Raw genomic sequence first — 16,480 nt, 5'->3', positions numbered from 1 at the left:
GGCCAGCATAATAACGACCCTCCAACCATACCCACATTCTAATCCCCAGAACCTGTGCATGTTAATTCACACAGTAAAGGGACTCCGCTAATGTGCTTAAATTAAAGACCTTGAGATGAGGAGGCTATCCTGGATGATTTAATCACACAGGTCACTGAAATCAGAAAACCTTCCCTGGCTGTAGTCCCAGAGAAATGTGACCACAGAAAAGAGAATCAGAGAAGTGGTGAGGCAGCAAAATAGGGTCTGGAGGTAGGGAACCTAAAGCCAATTCACACTGACTTCCTAGAACTAAATTGAAAGGAAAACTAACTTTCCACACCCAAGTAACAGAAGGACCAGAGGCTATAGCCTCTGCAAACCCTCACCTTTTCTGCGTGGCAGTAGGCAAATTGAAAGTACCTCTGATTGGTTGCTTTTTGCAACTAATCAGTTGTTTGCATAGGACTGTAACTTTGTAACTTCACTTCAGCCTCTGATTGGTTGCTTTCCACAATCAATCACACTGGCTGTGGGCCACCACTTCATTTACAGAGGGTAAACACCAAGTGGCCAATGGGAAACCTCTAGGGGGTATTTGGGCCCGGGGAAGATTCTGTATTCAGGGTCTGTACTTTCATTTTCAATAACTCTGCTTTTGTTGCTACATTCTTTCCTCACTTTGTGTGTGTTGTCCAATTCTTCGTTCAAGATGCCAAGAACCTGGACACCCTCCACCAGTAACAACGGCAGCAGTGAGGAGGACTGGGCTGGCTATTGCTGGATTTAAAGATGAATGAGGGAGTTGTTAAAGCAAATGAAATATGGCCTGAGGACTCTGTACTTCTATATCTGAGTCCTTGTGGATGAACCATAACCTAACTTAATATGTAAGCAAGACTGAGAACCTAACTTAGGAGTATGCACCTGTAACAATACCTGAGTCTTGGCCCATCCCAGCAGCCATACTTCAACCACTCCACACTGCTGAGTGCTCAAACTGTGTTCAAATAAGGTAAACGCTAGCCTGTAACCCATCCAGCTGTTTCTGTACTTTACTTCTGATTTCTGTACATCGCTTCCCTTTATTGTCTATAAATTTGTTCTGACCACAAGGCATCCCTGAACTCTCTCTGAATCTGCTGTGATTCTGGGGGCTGCCTGAGTCAAGAGTTGATCATTGCTCAAGTAAAGTCCTTTAAATTTAATTCAGCAGAAGTTTTTCTTTTAACAGAGTCCATGAGCCAAGGAATGTGCGTGCCTCTGGAAGTTAAAAAATGTGAAGATACAGATTCTCCCCTAGTGCCTCCGGGAAGTAAAAGACCTACTCATGTCTTGACTTTAGCCCAAGGAGATTCATTTTAGGTTTCTGACCTACAGAAATGTAAAATAATAAAATGATGTTACTTTGAGCCACCAAGTTTGCAGGACTTTGTTAGGCAGCAACAGGAAACTAACCATGCATCACACAGTTCACTAAACGCCCCATTCAGCCACACCCCTTCCCACGCGGAGCCAGGAATACACCCGACACCCACTTCGTCGGAGGTCACATCCAGCTCTGACATGTTCCTTCTAGTGTTTTGATTCCTTTCTTTCAAAATGGGGTAAGAGAAACAAGCGATCCGTTGCCCTGACCATTTAGTCTGTCTAGCTTTTACTTGCTTTCCACAACTGGAGCAAAACAATGACATCTCTTGGGTATCCATTGCAAAAAAGTTGAGAGAGAACACGTTCATGAACTATTCTCAGAAAACATAACCACAGTATCTGTGTTCCCAGCCTTCCCAAAATAGCAGCACAAAAACTTCAACTATTAAAATACATTTTAACAAAAACAAGAATACACCTGTCTAGAGCAACGTTCCCATGATTAGACACTTGGAGAAAACTTCTACGTGAGCCAATTCAACGCTTCCAGGGACCTGTGACGGTCGCGCTGTCAGTAGTCCTCCATCCTCTTCTGCAGCTTCCCTGGACAATTTTCGGAGCTTCAGGCTTGTAAAGTTATAGGCCTTCTCTTAAAAATGTATGGATACGCCCAGAAAATTTTGCATATAATTATCAGCAAGTTCACAGAGCCTCTGACTCTACCCAATTTAAACTCCTCTGGCTTGGAGAAAGATGACTCTGATGAAGATGAGTGCACGCCACTCCTTAAGGACAAAGCCCTGCCCGCTCCAAGGCTGGACCCCAAGGCAGGAGCGAGAAACTGGGACAGGTCCACCTTCGGACAAGAACACCACGGTTTTCAAACGCAGGGCTGTGTTGTCACCCTAGACGTTAAAAAGTCCGAAAAGCCCCAAAAACGGCACCTAGCCGAGGACCACGTGAAAGGGAATGGCATTGTCCACGGAAAGGCTCGTCTATGCCTCAAGTCAGTGATGAAGGGCTGCCTAGCGGCAGTGCTGTGGAGGCATCAGAGGCACGACCACCACCCCTGCCCTCGGGAAACTTGGACTCTCATCAGGACAGAGGAGACAAAGACTCAAAAACATCAAAAGACACGATGATACACGACTAAAAACACTGGTACAGACCATAATAACAACAAACTGGCATGTATCAAAATGAACCCAGGAGCTCAAAGTTAGACAGAAGGCAGGATTAAATGCTACCACTTTAAAATAGAAGAAAACCAAAAATAAGTACATTGTCTCAGTGGCTACCACACTGAAAAAGGAAGGGGCAATTCAGAAAGTGTAGAAGCTACTGGAGTGACGACAGTGAATCAGCATTCAATTGACTCCATTCTAAAGCAATTTGCAGAGCCGAGTGCTGCATACCTGAAGAGGAATCACGGTAAGCAGCAGAAAAACAAGTCTAAATAGATCATCTGTTTCAGACAGAGTGAAGCAGCCAGTTTTAGAAAAGCACTGCAAATTTGGAACTACCTTGTTCAAGCTCACACGAGAAAAGACACTTCAAAAAAAAAAAAAAAAGACATAAGCGGAAAATTATTTGTATAGACATATCTAAAACGTATCTTTAAAAATCAAAGTGAGGGCCGGGCACGGTGGCTCACACCTGTAATCCCAACACTTTGGGAGGTCGAGGCAGGCAGATCACAAGGTCAGGAGTTGGAGAACAGCCTGGCCAACAATAGTGAAACCCCGTCTCTACCAAAAATACAAAAATTAGCCAAGTGTGGTGGTACAGGCCTGTAGTCCCAGCTACTCCGGAGGCTGAGGTGGGAGAATTGCTTGAACCCAAGAGGCAGACATTGCTGTGAGCTGAGACCACACCCATTGCACTCCAGCCTGGGTGACAGAGTGAGACCCCATCTCAAAAAAAAAAAAAAAAAAAAAAAAACCCACAGTAAAATAAAAAGTTTACTTTTAAGAGCTTTCCAAAAATGATTTAATTCGACCACCCTGCCCAAGCCCATGGACTCCCCAGCGTGGGCACCTCCATCCTCTGCACACCCCGCAAAGCCCTTCCCAGTCGCCTCCCGCTCTTCTTGCTCTTCAGCTATATTTTTGCTTCTGGAGTTCTATCCTGACTTCTCATCCAAACCTTCCACCCAGTCACACTCCCTTCCTGTGAGTTAGGCCCATGCTTTCCAAATGCGAATCTGGTACCCAGACACCTCCTAAACTGCCCAAGCCATGCCTGCACTAAGCACCCCTGGGCACGTCCACTCAGTGCTTGGACTTCAACTACTCTCCTGGTTCCTGTCCCTCCACAGTCCCACCTGCCCCATTCATACTCATGGGGATGAGCTCCTCCCTCCCAGCCTGCCCCATTCATACACAGGCAGATGAGCCCCTCCCTCCCAGCCTGCCCCTTTCATACCCATGGGGGTGAGCTCTTCCCTCCCAGCCTGCCCCATTCATACACATGGGGATGAGCTCCTCCCTCCCAGCCTGCCCCATTCATACACAGGGAGATGAGAACCTCCCTCCCAGCCTGCCCCATTCATACACAGGGAGATGAGAACCTCCCTCCCAGCCAGCCTCATCCATACACAGGCAGATGAGCCCCTCCCCCACAGCCTGCCCCATTCATACACAGGGAGATGAGAACCTCCCTCGCAGGCTGCCCCATTCATACACATGGGGATGAGCCCCTCCCTCCCAGCCTGCCCCATCCATACACAGGGAGATGAGAACGTCCTTCCCAGCCTGCCCCATTTATACACTTGGAATGAGCCCTCTTTCCCAGACAGCCCCATTTACACACAGGGAGATGAGCCACTCCCGCCCAGCCTGCCCCATTCATACACAGGGAAATGAGCTCCTCCTTCCCAGCCTGCCCCATTCATACACTTGGGATGAGCCCTCTTTCCCAGCCTGCCCCATTCATACACTTGAGATGAGCCCTCTTTCCCAGACAGCCCCATTCATACACTGGGTGAGCCCCTCCTCCCAAGCCCCACACCCAATCACCCAATACCTGGGCTCTGGCTCTTCCAGCTCACTCCATCTCCACTCTCCTCTCCCCATTCCGTGCTTAAATTACATTTTAACAATCCCTTAACTAATTTTTCCTGACTGAGTTCGTGTCCCAGTTTACCTTCAAGCTTGCCACAAAAGCTATTTTATCAAGTCAGATCTGGACGTCAGGTTTTAAGCAATGGGTTGAAGACTTCATTTCTTTCGTCTCAGACTCTGGGAAATCACACAAAAGCAAGAAGGAGGAGACCGCACCACTGCACTCCAGCCTAGGTGACAGAGCGAGACTCTGTCTGAAAACATTGGCTGCTGAGGTCAGGAAGGAGCAGATGCTGGAGGCGGGCTGGGGGAGCCAAAGCCATGCACACCCCAGGGAGCAGTCCCCCGACCATGGGCATGCCCTGGAAGCAATGCTGAAACCATGGAGGGGATGACAGCAACATGTTCCTGGCTGGTGGCAGGTGCTTCCCGCACACCACGTGGTAGGAAGGAGAGCAGGGCAGGCAGGGCCACCTGGAGTCTTCTCGGGAAGCTGTTTCTGGCTCTTCAAGCTGAAGGGAGAGACGCTGCATCCTGGGCAGCCTGCATCTGCCCATCTCCTTTGGCTTGGTGTAAATGACAGCTCAAAGAATTTCCTCACAAACACAATCGTATGTGTTGTGCCTTCCTGCCAGCCCGCAATGGGGCCGGGCCCAGCTCCGCATACACATCCTGCTGGACCAGGCAAGACTCACCATGAAAAGACCAGAGATCAAAAGAAACCAGCACGGCTCCAAACAAAGGGAGACGGGCAGGGAAGAAAAACAGAAAAAGACACCAAAGGATGGAAAACACAAACCAGGAAGTGTTGCCACAGGATAGCTGAAAATTGTCATCAAGCAACAAAAACCACAAAACTTAATGCACCATTCATCTTCTAAAAACAGGAAAGAAAAGAAAAGCAGCCAGGCATAGTGGCTTGTGCCTGTAATCCCAGTACTTTGGGAGGCCAAGGTGGGTAGATGGCTTGAGCTCAAGGGTTTGGACCAGCCTGGGCAACATGGTAAAATCCCGTCTCTACAAAAAATATATAAAAATCAGCCAAGTGTGGAGGTGTGCGCCTGGAGTCCCAGCTATTCAGGAGGCTGAGGTGGGAGGTTTGAGCACCAAGGCTGCAATGAGCAGAGACTGCACCACTGCACTCCAGCCTGGGTGACAGAGTGAGACCTTGTCATAGATAAATAAATAAGAAAAGAAAAAGACACAGAATGGGGAAAAGATTTTCAAACTATCCATCTGTCAAGGGATTAATAACCATAACATATAAGCAGCTCAGGCAACTCAATACCAAAAAAAAAAAAAAAAATAGCAGATGCTAGCAAGTATGGGATCCCTCATACACTACTGATGGGAATATAAATTAGTACAGTCACTATGGAAAAGAGTATGGAGGCTCCTCAAAAACTAAAAACAGAGCTACCATATCATCCAGCAATCCCACTACTGGGTAGATATCCAAAGGAAAGGAAACCGGTATGCTGAAGAGACACTTGCACTCCCAGGTATACTGCAGCACTGTTCACAACAGCAAGACCTGGAATCAACCCAAGTGCCCATCAACAGATGAATGGCTCAAGAAAGTGTGGTATACACACACAGTGGAATATTACTCAGCCATAAAAAAGAATGAGGCTGCCAGGGACAGTGGATCATGCCGGCAATCCCTGCACTTTGGGAGGCCGAGGCAGGAGGAGCTCAGGAGTTCAAGATCAGCCTGGGCAACAAGGCAAAATCCCATCTCTACAAAGAATACAAAAAACTTGACTTGGTGTGATGATGTGCGCCTGGAGTCCCAGCCGCACCAGGGCCTGAGGCAGGAGCTTCGAGTAAGCCTGGGCGGCGGAGGGCGCGGTGAGCACCACTGCGCTCCAGCCTGGGTGACAGCATGAGACTACTCTTTCCCAAAAAAAAAAAAAAAAAAAAAAAGGTCATTATGTTAAGTGGACTAAGCCAAGAACAGAAAGAAAGACAACACGTGTTCTCAGTCATATGTGGGAGCTAAAAAAAAAACGTGGATCTTCTGAAGACAGAGTAAACTGATGCTTACCAGAGACTGTGAAAAGCAGCAGGACGGCTGGAGGAAGAAAAGTTGGTTCACAGGTACAAATACAGCTGGACAGATGAAATAAGACACAGTGTTCGGTGGATCAGCAGGTTGACTACAGCTGACAATAGTCTACTGTACATTTCAAAGTAGCTAAAAGAGAATAATTTGGTTCTGACATAAAGAAAAGACAAATATTTAAGGTGATGAATATCTCAATCATATGAATGTATTATCACATATACCCTGAAACTATATACATTTAATATGAATCAACTTAAAAAATTGTTTTAATAAAACAAAAAAAAAAAGGCTGGGTGCGGTGGCTCAGGACTGTAATTTCACAACTTAAGAGGCCAAGGTGCAAAAGACAGCCTGAGCCCAGGAGTTCAAGACCAGCCTGGACAATATGATAAGACCCCATCTCATTGATTAATTGATTGATTGATTAGATAGAAACAAATAAATAATAATAAAGAGCTGGGCCTGTAGTACCAGCTACTTGGGAGGCAGAAGCAGGAGGATGCCTTGAGCCCAGGAGTCCCAGGCTGCCGTGAGGCATGATCGCACTACTGTACTCCAGCCTGGGTGACACAGCAAGACCTTGTCTCAAAAAACTTTTTTAAAAAAGGGGCTGAGTGTGGTGGCTCACTCCTGTAATTCCAGCACTTTCCGAAGCTCAGGCGGGCAGATCCCTTGAGGTCAAGAGTTAAAGATAAGCCTGGCCAACATGGCGAAACGCTGTTTCTACCAAAAATAGAAAAATCAGCTGGGTGAGGTGGCATGCACCTGTAATTCCAGCTACTTGGGAGGCTGAGACAGGAGAATCGCTTGGGCCCAGGAAGCAGAGGTTGCAGTAAGCTGAGATTGTGCCACTGCACTCCAACCTTGATGACAGCAAAACCTTGTTTCAAAAGAAAAAATAAAGTAAAAGAGAAAAATTCAAAGCAGAACTCAAAGAAGACACTGCAAGACAATCCAAGACAACTAGATGGGAATGAAAACTTCTAGCTCATGGAAATGAAAACTTCCAGCTCATGGGAATGAAAACTTCCGGCACAGGAAGGAAGTCTGCGGTGGAAAGGACACAAAGATAGACAACCCTAATCACAGCAGGTGGCACGGACAGAGTTGAGAAGGGTCCCTTCAGGGAATTTCAGGTCAAAAAAGAAATTTGACCTGAAATTCAAAATTAAATTCAAAACTGCAAAATATCCACAAAACAATCAAATCAAGAAGTGAATGTTGGAAAGAAAATCCATGTGTCTAAAATGCTTGTATCAATAAAAAGAATAAAAATAAATAATTTAAGCAACTGCAAATAAGAGACAGACGACCAACATAGAGGGTAATTAAGATAGAAAAATGCTGGCCATGCGTAGTGGCTCATGCCTGCAATCCCAGCACTTTGGGAGGCTGAGGTGGAGGGATCACGAGGTCATGAGATTGAGACCATCCTGGCCAACATAGTGAAACCCCATCTCTACTAAAAAATACAGAATAGCTGGGCGTGGTGGTGTACGCCTGTAGTGCCAGCTACTCAGGAGGCTGAGGCAGGAGAATCGCTTGAACCTGGGAGGCAGAGGTTCAGTGAGCCGAGACTGCACCACTGCACAACAGAGCAAAACTCCATCTCAAAAAAAAAAAAAAAAAAAAAAAAGGTAGAAAAATGCTGAGCAAATAAATGAAAATTGTTTTTAATGTTTTGTATTAAAATTTTCAACTGATGAATTTTTTTAAAAATGGGAACAACCTAAAGGGCAAATCCTCAATTCTCAGAGATTTTGTTACTCTACAGAAATACCTCTGCAAGGTTGAATCTTGGGTGGGTACATCCATGAGGGCTGGAATTTTGTCTGTTTCCTCCTGTGCTGCGCTCCAGGCACATACAAAGTGTTTACTGCATTATAAATAAATAAATATTTGTCCACTGAGTAAATGATGAATTTTCCAGAAAAATGTAAGTTATCAAAACTGATCAGAAAAGAAAGGTAAGGAATCTGAACAACTAGTTAGCACGGATTAGAAAGCCAACGTTGTAAGAGCCCCATGCCTTAGGGGCAGGCAATAGCAACACCACCTTCGGTGGTCTCCAACACAGAAACAGAAGGGAAATTCCCAAGTGCTTTTTATGCAGCCAGCATGGCAGTGAAACAAAACTCAACCAAGAAAATGCACAGATATTAATAGGAAAATCGTAAGTAAACAACCAAATCCAGCAGAGTACTATTCCACAATCAAGTGGAATTCCTTCTAAGAATGCAAGGCTGGGCCAATATTTAAAAAGCTATTAAGGTAACTGACCAAAGAGATCAAACGAGAAAAATCCTACCACCAAATTATCACTTCCATGGATATAAAAAAGCATTTGAAAATTTAATCTCTATCTTCCATTTCAAAACTCTTTCCTCACTTGGCAACAGGCAGACCCTTGAATGCGGGCCTGGTCCGTCTGTCCCTCAGCCTGATGGACACAAGCCACAGTCTCTTTACCCCTCTGACCTGACTACATTGATCTCAGGACTCCAGGAGAACCTCCCAGAATGGAAAGGAGGCACTCATGCCCTTGTGTGGCTTACAACCTGCCCTGTTTGCTTACTGGTTTTGGTGGTAACTCCAAGGGAAGGAGACTTGAAACAAGCCCAGGTCATCACTGCCATCCACCTGCCAACCCTGAACATCCTTTCCGGTCTGGCCCAGCTCACTTGGCAGCAGTGGGCTCAAATGGGAGTTGACCAACACAGCCCTCGCTCTGCCCAAACCTGCAGGCCCTGCTGGCCGCTGGTTCATCTTAGTCACATGCCTGCCCCCAGACCTGCACACGGGTAGAGCCACTGCTGGCTAGAGGTTCACTCTTCCCACCACTAGGCACATTTGCCACATGGCGATCTGATCCACACAACTAAAGAAGGTCTCTTAATGTCAAAAGTTCGAAGAAACATGACGGCAGGAGAGAAATCATACTGTTTGTATACACTCTGAGACAGTCACAAAGAACGGATGTTATGTTAACTGACAAGTGTTCATTAAACTCATATTGAGAAAACGGATTTCTACTAACCAGCAAACGAAAAGTGTGCAAAAGCATTTCAAATACCATTTGACATTTCATTCATTTCAAATATAATTGTAAAAATTCAGAACAATTGCATGAATTTGCTCAGCAGACCCTCTATGTTGGTCTGCCTTTTATCTGCAGTTGCAGTACTTCCCTTTACCTTTCAGGCCTCATTGCCTTCATTCAGTGGTCAGTAATCAGAGCTCTATCTTTTCATGTAAAGTGTTCTCCATGGGATTTGAATGTCACTGACAAGCAAAGAAAAACACTATCATTTTCAGTTCTTTTTTTGTTTACCACAATGCTAGTTCTTCAAACTCAAGAAGGCCTTGGTCCATGGAACTATCCAATAAAATCCAAGTTGTAAAAGTCAGCTACCTCTTTTAAGATAAAGACAAAAACCCAGTAATATATTTGACTCCCTTAGGAGAATCAATTTCATTCATTTTTCAAATCTCAGAAAATAACATTTCAATTAACCTCAAAGATACAATACCGAGTTTTTTGAGAGATTTCTTAAGGAGATCAAGAAGTTATATTAAGCAGCACTGGCAAAACATGCACCTTCAGGTAGTACAAGATTATGGAACCTTCAATCTACCCATGCAGTCTCTCCCCATGTATCCCTACGTATATCTAGTTAAGGAGAAAGCAGAGCTTAGCAGGTAAGGGGCTTTGAAGTCAGTCTGGGTTGAGAGCCTACCCAGGTCAGAATCCAAGGTCTGTCATTTACTAGCTAAGTGGCCTTGGACAGGTAACTATTCTTTCTGAGCCTGTTTCTTCATCTGTAAAACAGGAACAATAACGTCTACCAATGATTGCTGTGAGAATTAAATGGAATGTTTGTACAGTGCTAAGCAGAGTGTCTGACACACAGTCCAGAGCTCAATCACTGGTAGCTACGCCGTCAGTCTTGTGAATGTGATATCGTTAAATCTTATAGCACAGTTTGTTATGCAAGACACTTAGCTGCTGCCCTGGGTAAAATTTATTTGTAAGAATTTTGTCTCAGGCAGGGTGTTATAGCTCACGACTGTAATCCCAGCACCTTGGGAGGCCGAGATGGGCAGGTCGCTTGAGCTCAGGAGTGCAAGGCCAGCCTAAGCAACAGGGGGAAACCCTGTTTCTACAAAGAAAAAAAAAAAGAAACTTTGTCTCATTATAACAATTAGAATAATACTTATTGAACACACTGTGTACCAATTAACTCATTTAATTTTGTAACAGCCACAGTGTGGGGTGGGGGGTAGATCCTTATCTTATTGGCAAGGAAATTGAGGCCCAAGGTCACATAGTTAATAAGTGCTAGGGTCAGGATGTAAAACTTAGGTGTCTCAGCGACATCTATTATTTTACTAACACTGCTGCCTCTCTGACTGTAACCGACTTAAAAGCAGACATCATTTATATTTTTAACACATATTGCTGCACAAAATTAGTATCAAGTACTTCATATGGCAGTGAAGTGTGTTTCTATCTCTGTAATGCTTTAAGCAAAACACATTCTCAAAAGCTACTCGAATAGATGAAAAACAGTACAGGGCTCTAACAGACGCTGCACAATCCTCATCTTCTCCCCCTCATCTCATCTCCTACCTCATTCCCCCTGACTCCTTCACTCTATCCACATCAGCTTTCTTGCCGTCCTGAACTGCCATGTGCATTGCTTATGCTCTGGGGGCTCATTCAGTTCATAGCCATTTGTTGAACACCTACTATGTGATAGCCATGGTGAATAGGCACTGGAAAATACAAGATAAAAAATAGGCCACTAGTGCGAAAACAGTTAAATCCGAAGACAGTCTGTGGTTTACTTAATATTGGTGTACCAATGTTAATTTCTAGGCTTTGATAAATGTACCGTGGTTACGTTAAGTGTTGACATTAAGGGAAGCTGGGTGAAGGGTAAGGAAGAACTTTCTTTGTATCTTTGCAACTCTTCCGAATACTTTAAACTGTTTCAAAATCAAACGCTTTTTTAAAAAATAACATACAGTTCCCACCTTCAGGAACTCAAATTCTAGAGGAAAATGTGGACGTGTAAACAAATGAGTCCACCAAAGTGAGTGATAACTTCCAGGTGAGAAGTCACGTTCAGGACAGGATGTGAAGGGGAAGGAGGCAGGCTCGCTGTGCCAACCCTGTTATCCAGTACAACCGTTTAACCTCCTGAAGCCTCAGTTTGCTCCTCTGCAAAATGGGAGCTGGGGGACGGACACGGGACCCCGTAGGGCTGGTGAGAGATCTGCAAACCGAAGTCACCATGAGACTGCGCGTGCAGTCAGCAGACAGGCCGAGCAGCACCTGCCACCCTCCAAGTGACCCACCTGGAACTCCAGCCCGTAGATCACTGGCGCATCGTCCTCCATGCTGCGGGGAAGCGACCCAACCCCGGCCACTCACACTCTAAGGCCCTAGCTGCTGCCGGCGCGTCCCAACCTCGCGGGCGTGTTCCCAACGCCCATTCATTCCCTCTCCACAGCAAACAGCTCCAAACTGGCAGTCTTTCTGGCCCAGAACAGCTTCCGTAGTGGCCACTTCCTGCTTTCTGCTGCGTCATCAATGTGCTCCTCAACGGCGACCAATGGCAGCGGCGCTGGCTTGTGCGCATGCCCACTTGGGCTTACATCCGGGCTGTCAGCGCGCTGACTCCTGGAGGTGAGAGCCCCGCCAAGAGGAAATAGGGCGGTGGGCGGAGGCGGGATGCGAAGGCCGGCTCTAGGCTCAGGTGGTCGGGAGCGTGCGGCGACTAGCTCTAGCCAGCCATCGCATGTAAGAATCTCTCACGCTGCCGGGCGCGGTGGCTCACGCCTGTAATCCCAGCACTTTGGGAGGCCGAGGCGGGTGGATCACAAGCTCAAGAGATCGAGACCATCCTGGTCAACATAGTGAAACCCCGTCTGTACTAAAAATACAAAAAAAATCAGCTGGGCATGGTGGTGCATGCCTGTAATCCCAGCTACTCAGGAGGCTGAGGCAGGAGAATTGCCTGAACCCAGGAGGCAGAGGTTGCGGTGAGCCGAGATCGCGCCATTGCACTCCAGCCTGGGTAACATGAGTGAAACTCCGTCTCAAAAAAAAAAAAAAAAAAAAAAAAGAACCTCTCACGCTGTAGTTGGGCACCGCTATGTGTTGTCATTTGTACTGTACTTGGCATTCCCAAGCGTTGTACTTGGCATTCACACGCACTGCCCTAAGGACCTTCATAAAAGCTTATGAATAAGCTGTCCGGCTTCCATTTTGCAGATAAGACGCTGCAAAGTTGACTAACACAATCGCAGCGCGCATTAGTCCGTTGGGTAGCGCACTTGAGCTGTCTGACTCCCTTAGGATCGGCCAAAGGTGCCCTAAGTCAGGGTCATACCTAATGCATTTCTGCAGGTGCCCAGCCCAGTGTGGCAAAAGAAGCATTACTACCAAGGATGGGGTTATCATGAAAGCCAGCGCCGCACCACTGGCAGTACAGGACCAGCATATACTTCCGAATGAGACTTGGATGGGAAGACCCTGGGGTTTCTAGAGGTCTCCAAAGACTGAAGATTTCTGGTGGAGAGACCATCCCTCTTGCGCATGCTGCTCAAAGTGGCTGCCCTGGCCTTGGGCTAGCAGAAATGGCATTACAAGGACTCAAAACTACATCATATCTGAACGACGCTGCTAGCCAGGTTCCACCGGGGTTTCCAGGACCGCACATCTTTCCTCCGTATCTGTGATTATTTAGCTTTTCCCTCTACCCTGTATTGATCTTCGTGACAGAAATGATTGGGTCTGGTTTTGCTCAGTTGCACCTGGCACAGTACATGTATGGAGTTAAGGCTGGATTAATATATGTTGAGTGGATGAGATTTTAGAGATTACATTAAAACTCAAGAAAGCAATGGCCGAGACGTGAGAATCCTATTCAGCCACTGCCTGACATTACCTTGCAGAGCCAAGAGGGCCTTCATGCCTCGAGACTAAATCCACCCACCTATCATTGATATTATCTTTATCATCAATTTTATTATACAAGTACTGCAGATGCAAGGTCAGAAACGTAGAAAACACAGATAAACACAAAGACAAATCCCTAGAAACACTGATTTCTAGGATATGCTGGCCAAGAAGAATAGCCAGCGTTTCCGTTTCACCGGCCCCATCTGCCACAGGCTTGCCTATTGCCTCTGAGTGATAGAATCAGGCTAGATGGAGTGTAGCCGCTGTTCCCCTTTCCAAGTACACGGTCCGTTCCCCTCAACTACGGGCTCCTGGTTCTCTGGGCACGTTCACACCTTGCGCTCCAGGCCCTGCCCACAGCAGACGAGCCGGAAACGAACCCCACTTCCGGCCTGGGGCGAGGGCCACCGGTTCCTGCACCGGGCATGCGCGGAAGTAGGAGCGCGGCGGCCCGGCATGCGCAGGCGCACAAGGCCGCCGGGTGCTGGTCCAGCTCCCTGATTCCTGGCTACTGTCACCTTCCTCCCGGACCCTGGTCACGGCCGCAGGTGACCCCTTCCCCCAGCCCCAGTGGGCGGGCGGCAGGTGAGGATCAGGGCCTCGGCTCAGCCCGGGGGCTCTTCTCTGGGACGGATGCTGTGGGCGTGGGGTCCGGGCGCGGGGTCGCCTCCCACCCGAGAGCGTCTGCGCTCCGCGGGCCTTGTGCCAGGCCACGTGCCGCCGCGGCCCGCGCTCTCCGCGTCTGCAGAGGCTGGAGGCGTCTCTGCAGCCCGGGGCGGTGCAGGGAGGGGAAGCTGCCTGCTGGCGAGCCCAGGCGTCCCCGAGACCCCAGCTCCAGGCTCGGCGCCAGCCTGGCCCCCAGCAAGCCCCGTAACTTCTAGGCTTGATTCAGCCTCCTGCGGAAAGAGGTTACTAATGACCTGCCCTGCCAGACTCAGCGTTGTGAGGCTGCAGTGCCGCGTGGAAGCGTTTCAGTCGCTGTGTAAATGTCCGCCGTGTCTTCACAGTGAACATGTAGAGTGTGTTTACTGTGAAGACGGTGAAAGCGTTTATTCAACAGAGAGCGATAGCGTCAAAGATGCGTTTTAACGTGTTATTTTTCCACTCTTGACTACAAAACACTTTAGTAGCACCAAGGAAAAATTTTCTTGGACCTACGGTTTGTGCCTTTTTATGGCTACTTGAAGACATGGTGTCTTTGGATTCAAACGTTTTTCTTTTGGTAAATTCAGAAGATGCTGGTGGATAATGAGCCAGGCCCCTGGGTGGGATTGGGGTGGGAGACGGAGAGGAAAAATGCAAATGAAACATTACAGTCACAGTGTCACTCATTGAGTCACGTCTTGCGATTTCTAACTGGATCTTCACAGTGACTAAACTGTGCTGCCATTCTGCTTTCTCATTAAAATGATAATTGCTATGCTTGTATCTGTGCAGCTCTTCACACTTTAAAAGATGTCTGTGCTTGGGCACCACTGTTTAATCCTCTTTATTCTGAGGTACCAATCTTATGTAAAAGATCAAGATTTTCAGGGATTACTTCACTTGGTCGTGAAGCTAAGACTCAACGCAGTTATTGAGACCCTGCGTTCAGAGCTCTTTCTGCCCATCCCTGCCTGGCAACCTTGCAAAGAGAGCTGAGAGGTGACCAGCACAGAGAAAAGGTTATTGGCAGAAAACCCTGTGTGGGTAGCCTGTCATCATCAGGTATCATCAGTGTGACGTTAGGAAAATCACTTGGCCTTCTGTGCTGTATGATGGAGGTAATAATAATACTTCATAAGTTTATAATGAGTATTAAATAATACAGATAAAATGCTTGATCTGTAATGAATGTTCATTACCTGCAGACTTCTATTAATACATGCTACCTAGATTTCCACTACACACCCTAGTGCCCCTATGGAAAGAAATTTTACGTGACTGCAATTTGGTAAAAGATTTATATTCACAGAGTGTCTGTGTCCAGAAAATGAACCTGAGAAACCAAGTTTTAAATATTATTAGGAACTTATTATTTCTCAAATACAGAATTACTTAAATTTAGTATTTTTAAAAAATTTAAACAAGCACAGTCTTGTGCAAAGCCCTCAAACAAGGAAAAAGCCAGAGTTCTTTGCTGCACTGTGATGCAAAGCTTCTGTAAGCTTATGTAAGCTTAAAATTCTATTTATGTTTTAATAAAATTAAAGTCAATGACAGGAGGGAGTAAAGACTTATGTACAAATCAAGAAACAGATACCTGTGTTTTTCCATTTTTAATTATGAAAGATAAAGACGACCTGTAACACGTAAGATTTAAAGAGCAAGTCAACCCAGTCTTCCATTACCAGTATAAGATGGGACCACTTCCCATTGCTGTGAAACTCACGTGTGTCCCTCCCCAGTCAAATTCTCATGCCATCACCTTCCACCCCTCCTTCACTATAGTGGGCATATAGTGGGTATTACTATATCCTGGCTTTTCTTTTCAGTTTGACCAAGTGTGTTTGAATTCAGCATTTTTGTTTAATTTACATTTGAATATACAGAATCATGCTGTTTGTTTTTCTACTCATTCTTTGTGCAAAATTTAATTTGTGAGATCCAAACATAATTGATGTGTTAGATACGGAACAGTTCAGTGATTTTCACCACTGTTTCAATATTTTCTGTTTTAGTATACCAGTCTACTTATTTACTTATTATTTTGTCTACAGGTAGTGTTTATTTCCACTTTTTCTTTTAGGGCTTTAGAAGAAAGGTATTTTGATTTGTTGTTTATGAAATTCAACATCATAGCTTACACTGCTCATGTACAGGAATTCCTCCGTGGTATGTATGTAATAATGCAATTGCTAGGTCCTCGGTGCTGTGACCACATATTTATTGTTTCAACCAAGACTCCTTTAAGAGTGAAAGGAGACAGGTAATGATTTTACTGAGGCCAGGCACAGTGGCTCATACCTGTAATCTCAGCATTTCGTGAAGCCAAGGCAGGAGGATCACTTGAGTCCAGAAGTTCAAGACCAGCCTGACCAATATATTGAG

The 16,480-nt window shown here is 46.1% G+C and overlaps 2 protein-coding genes across 9 annotated transcripts in view; one reads left to right on the top strand and one right to left on the bottom strand.

Annotated features, from left to right (window-relative positions):
• EIPR1 (EARP complex and GARP complex interacting protein 1) overlaps positions 1-12,120 on the bottom strand; it is a 161,020-nt gene extending 148,900 nt beyond the window's left edge. For 3 of the 4 annotated variants that reach the window (XM_032294252.1, XM_032294251.1, XM_032294254.1), the window contains exon 1: positions 11,842-12,120. In XM_032294252.1, the coding sequence (XP_032150143.1) occupies positions 11,842-11,883 (42 nt within the window). In that variant the 5' untranslated portion in view covers positions 11,884-12,120. The remainder of the gene's footprint in view (positions 1-11,841) is intronic. The other variant, XM_032294255.1, reaches the window with a different exon arrangement.
• A 1,720-nt stretch (positions 12,121-13,840) lies between these two features.
• TRAPPC12 (trafficking protein particle complex 12) overlaps positions 13,841-16,480 on the top strand; it is a 93,806-nt gene continuing 91,166 nt past the window's right edge. For 4 of the 5 annotated variants that reach the window (XM_032294249.1, XM_032294248.1, XM_032294246.1 and 1 more), the window contains exon 1: positions 13,841-14,035. The gene's annotated coding sequence lies outside the window, so the exon portion shown is untranslated. The remainder of the gene's footprint in view (positions 14,036-16,480) is intronic. The other variant, XM_032294247.1, reaches the window with a different exon arrangement.

This window comes from Sapajus apella, unplaced genomic scaffold, assembly GCF_009761245.1.
Source record: "Sapajus apella isolate SASKATOON/1434 unplaced genomic scaffold, GSC_monkey_1.0 scaffold31, whole genome shotgun sequence".
Classification (NCBI taxonomy): domain Eukaryota; kingdom Metazoa; phylum Chordata; class Mammalia; order Primates; family Cebidae; genus Sapajus; species Sapajus apella.
This window is presented reverse-complemented; position numbering and strand designations above follow the sequence as displayed.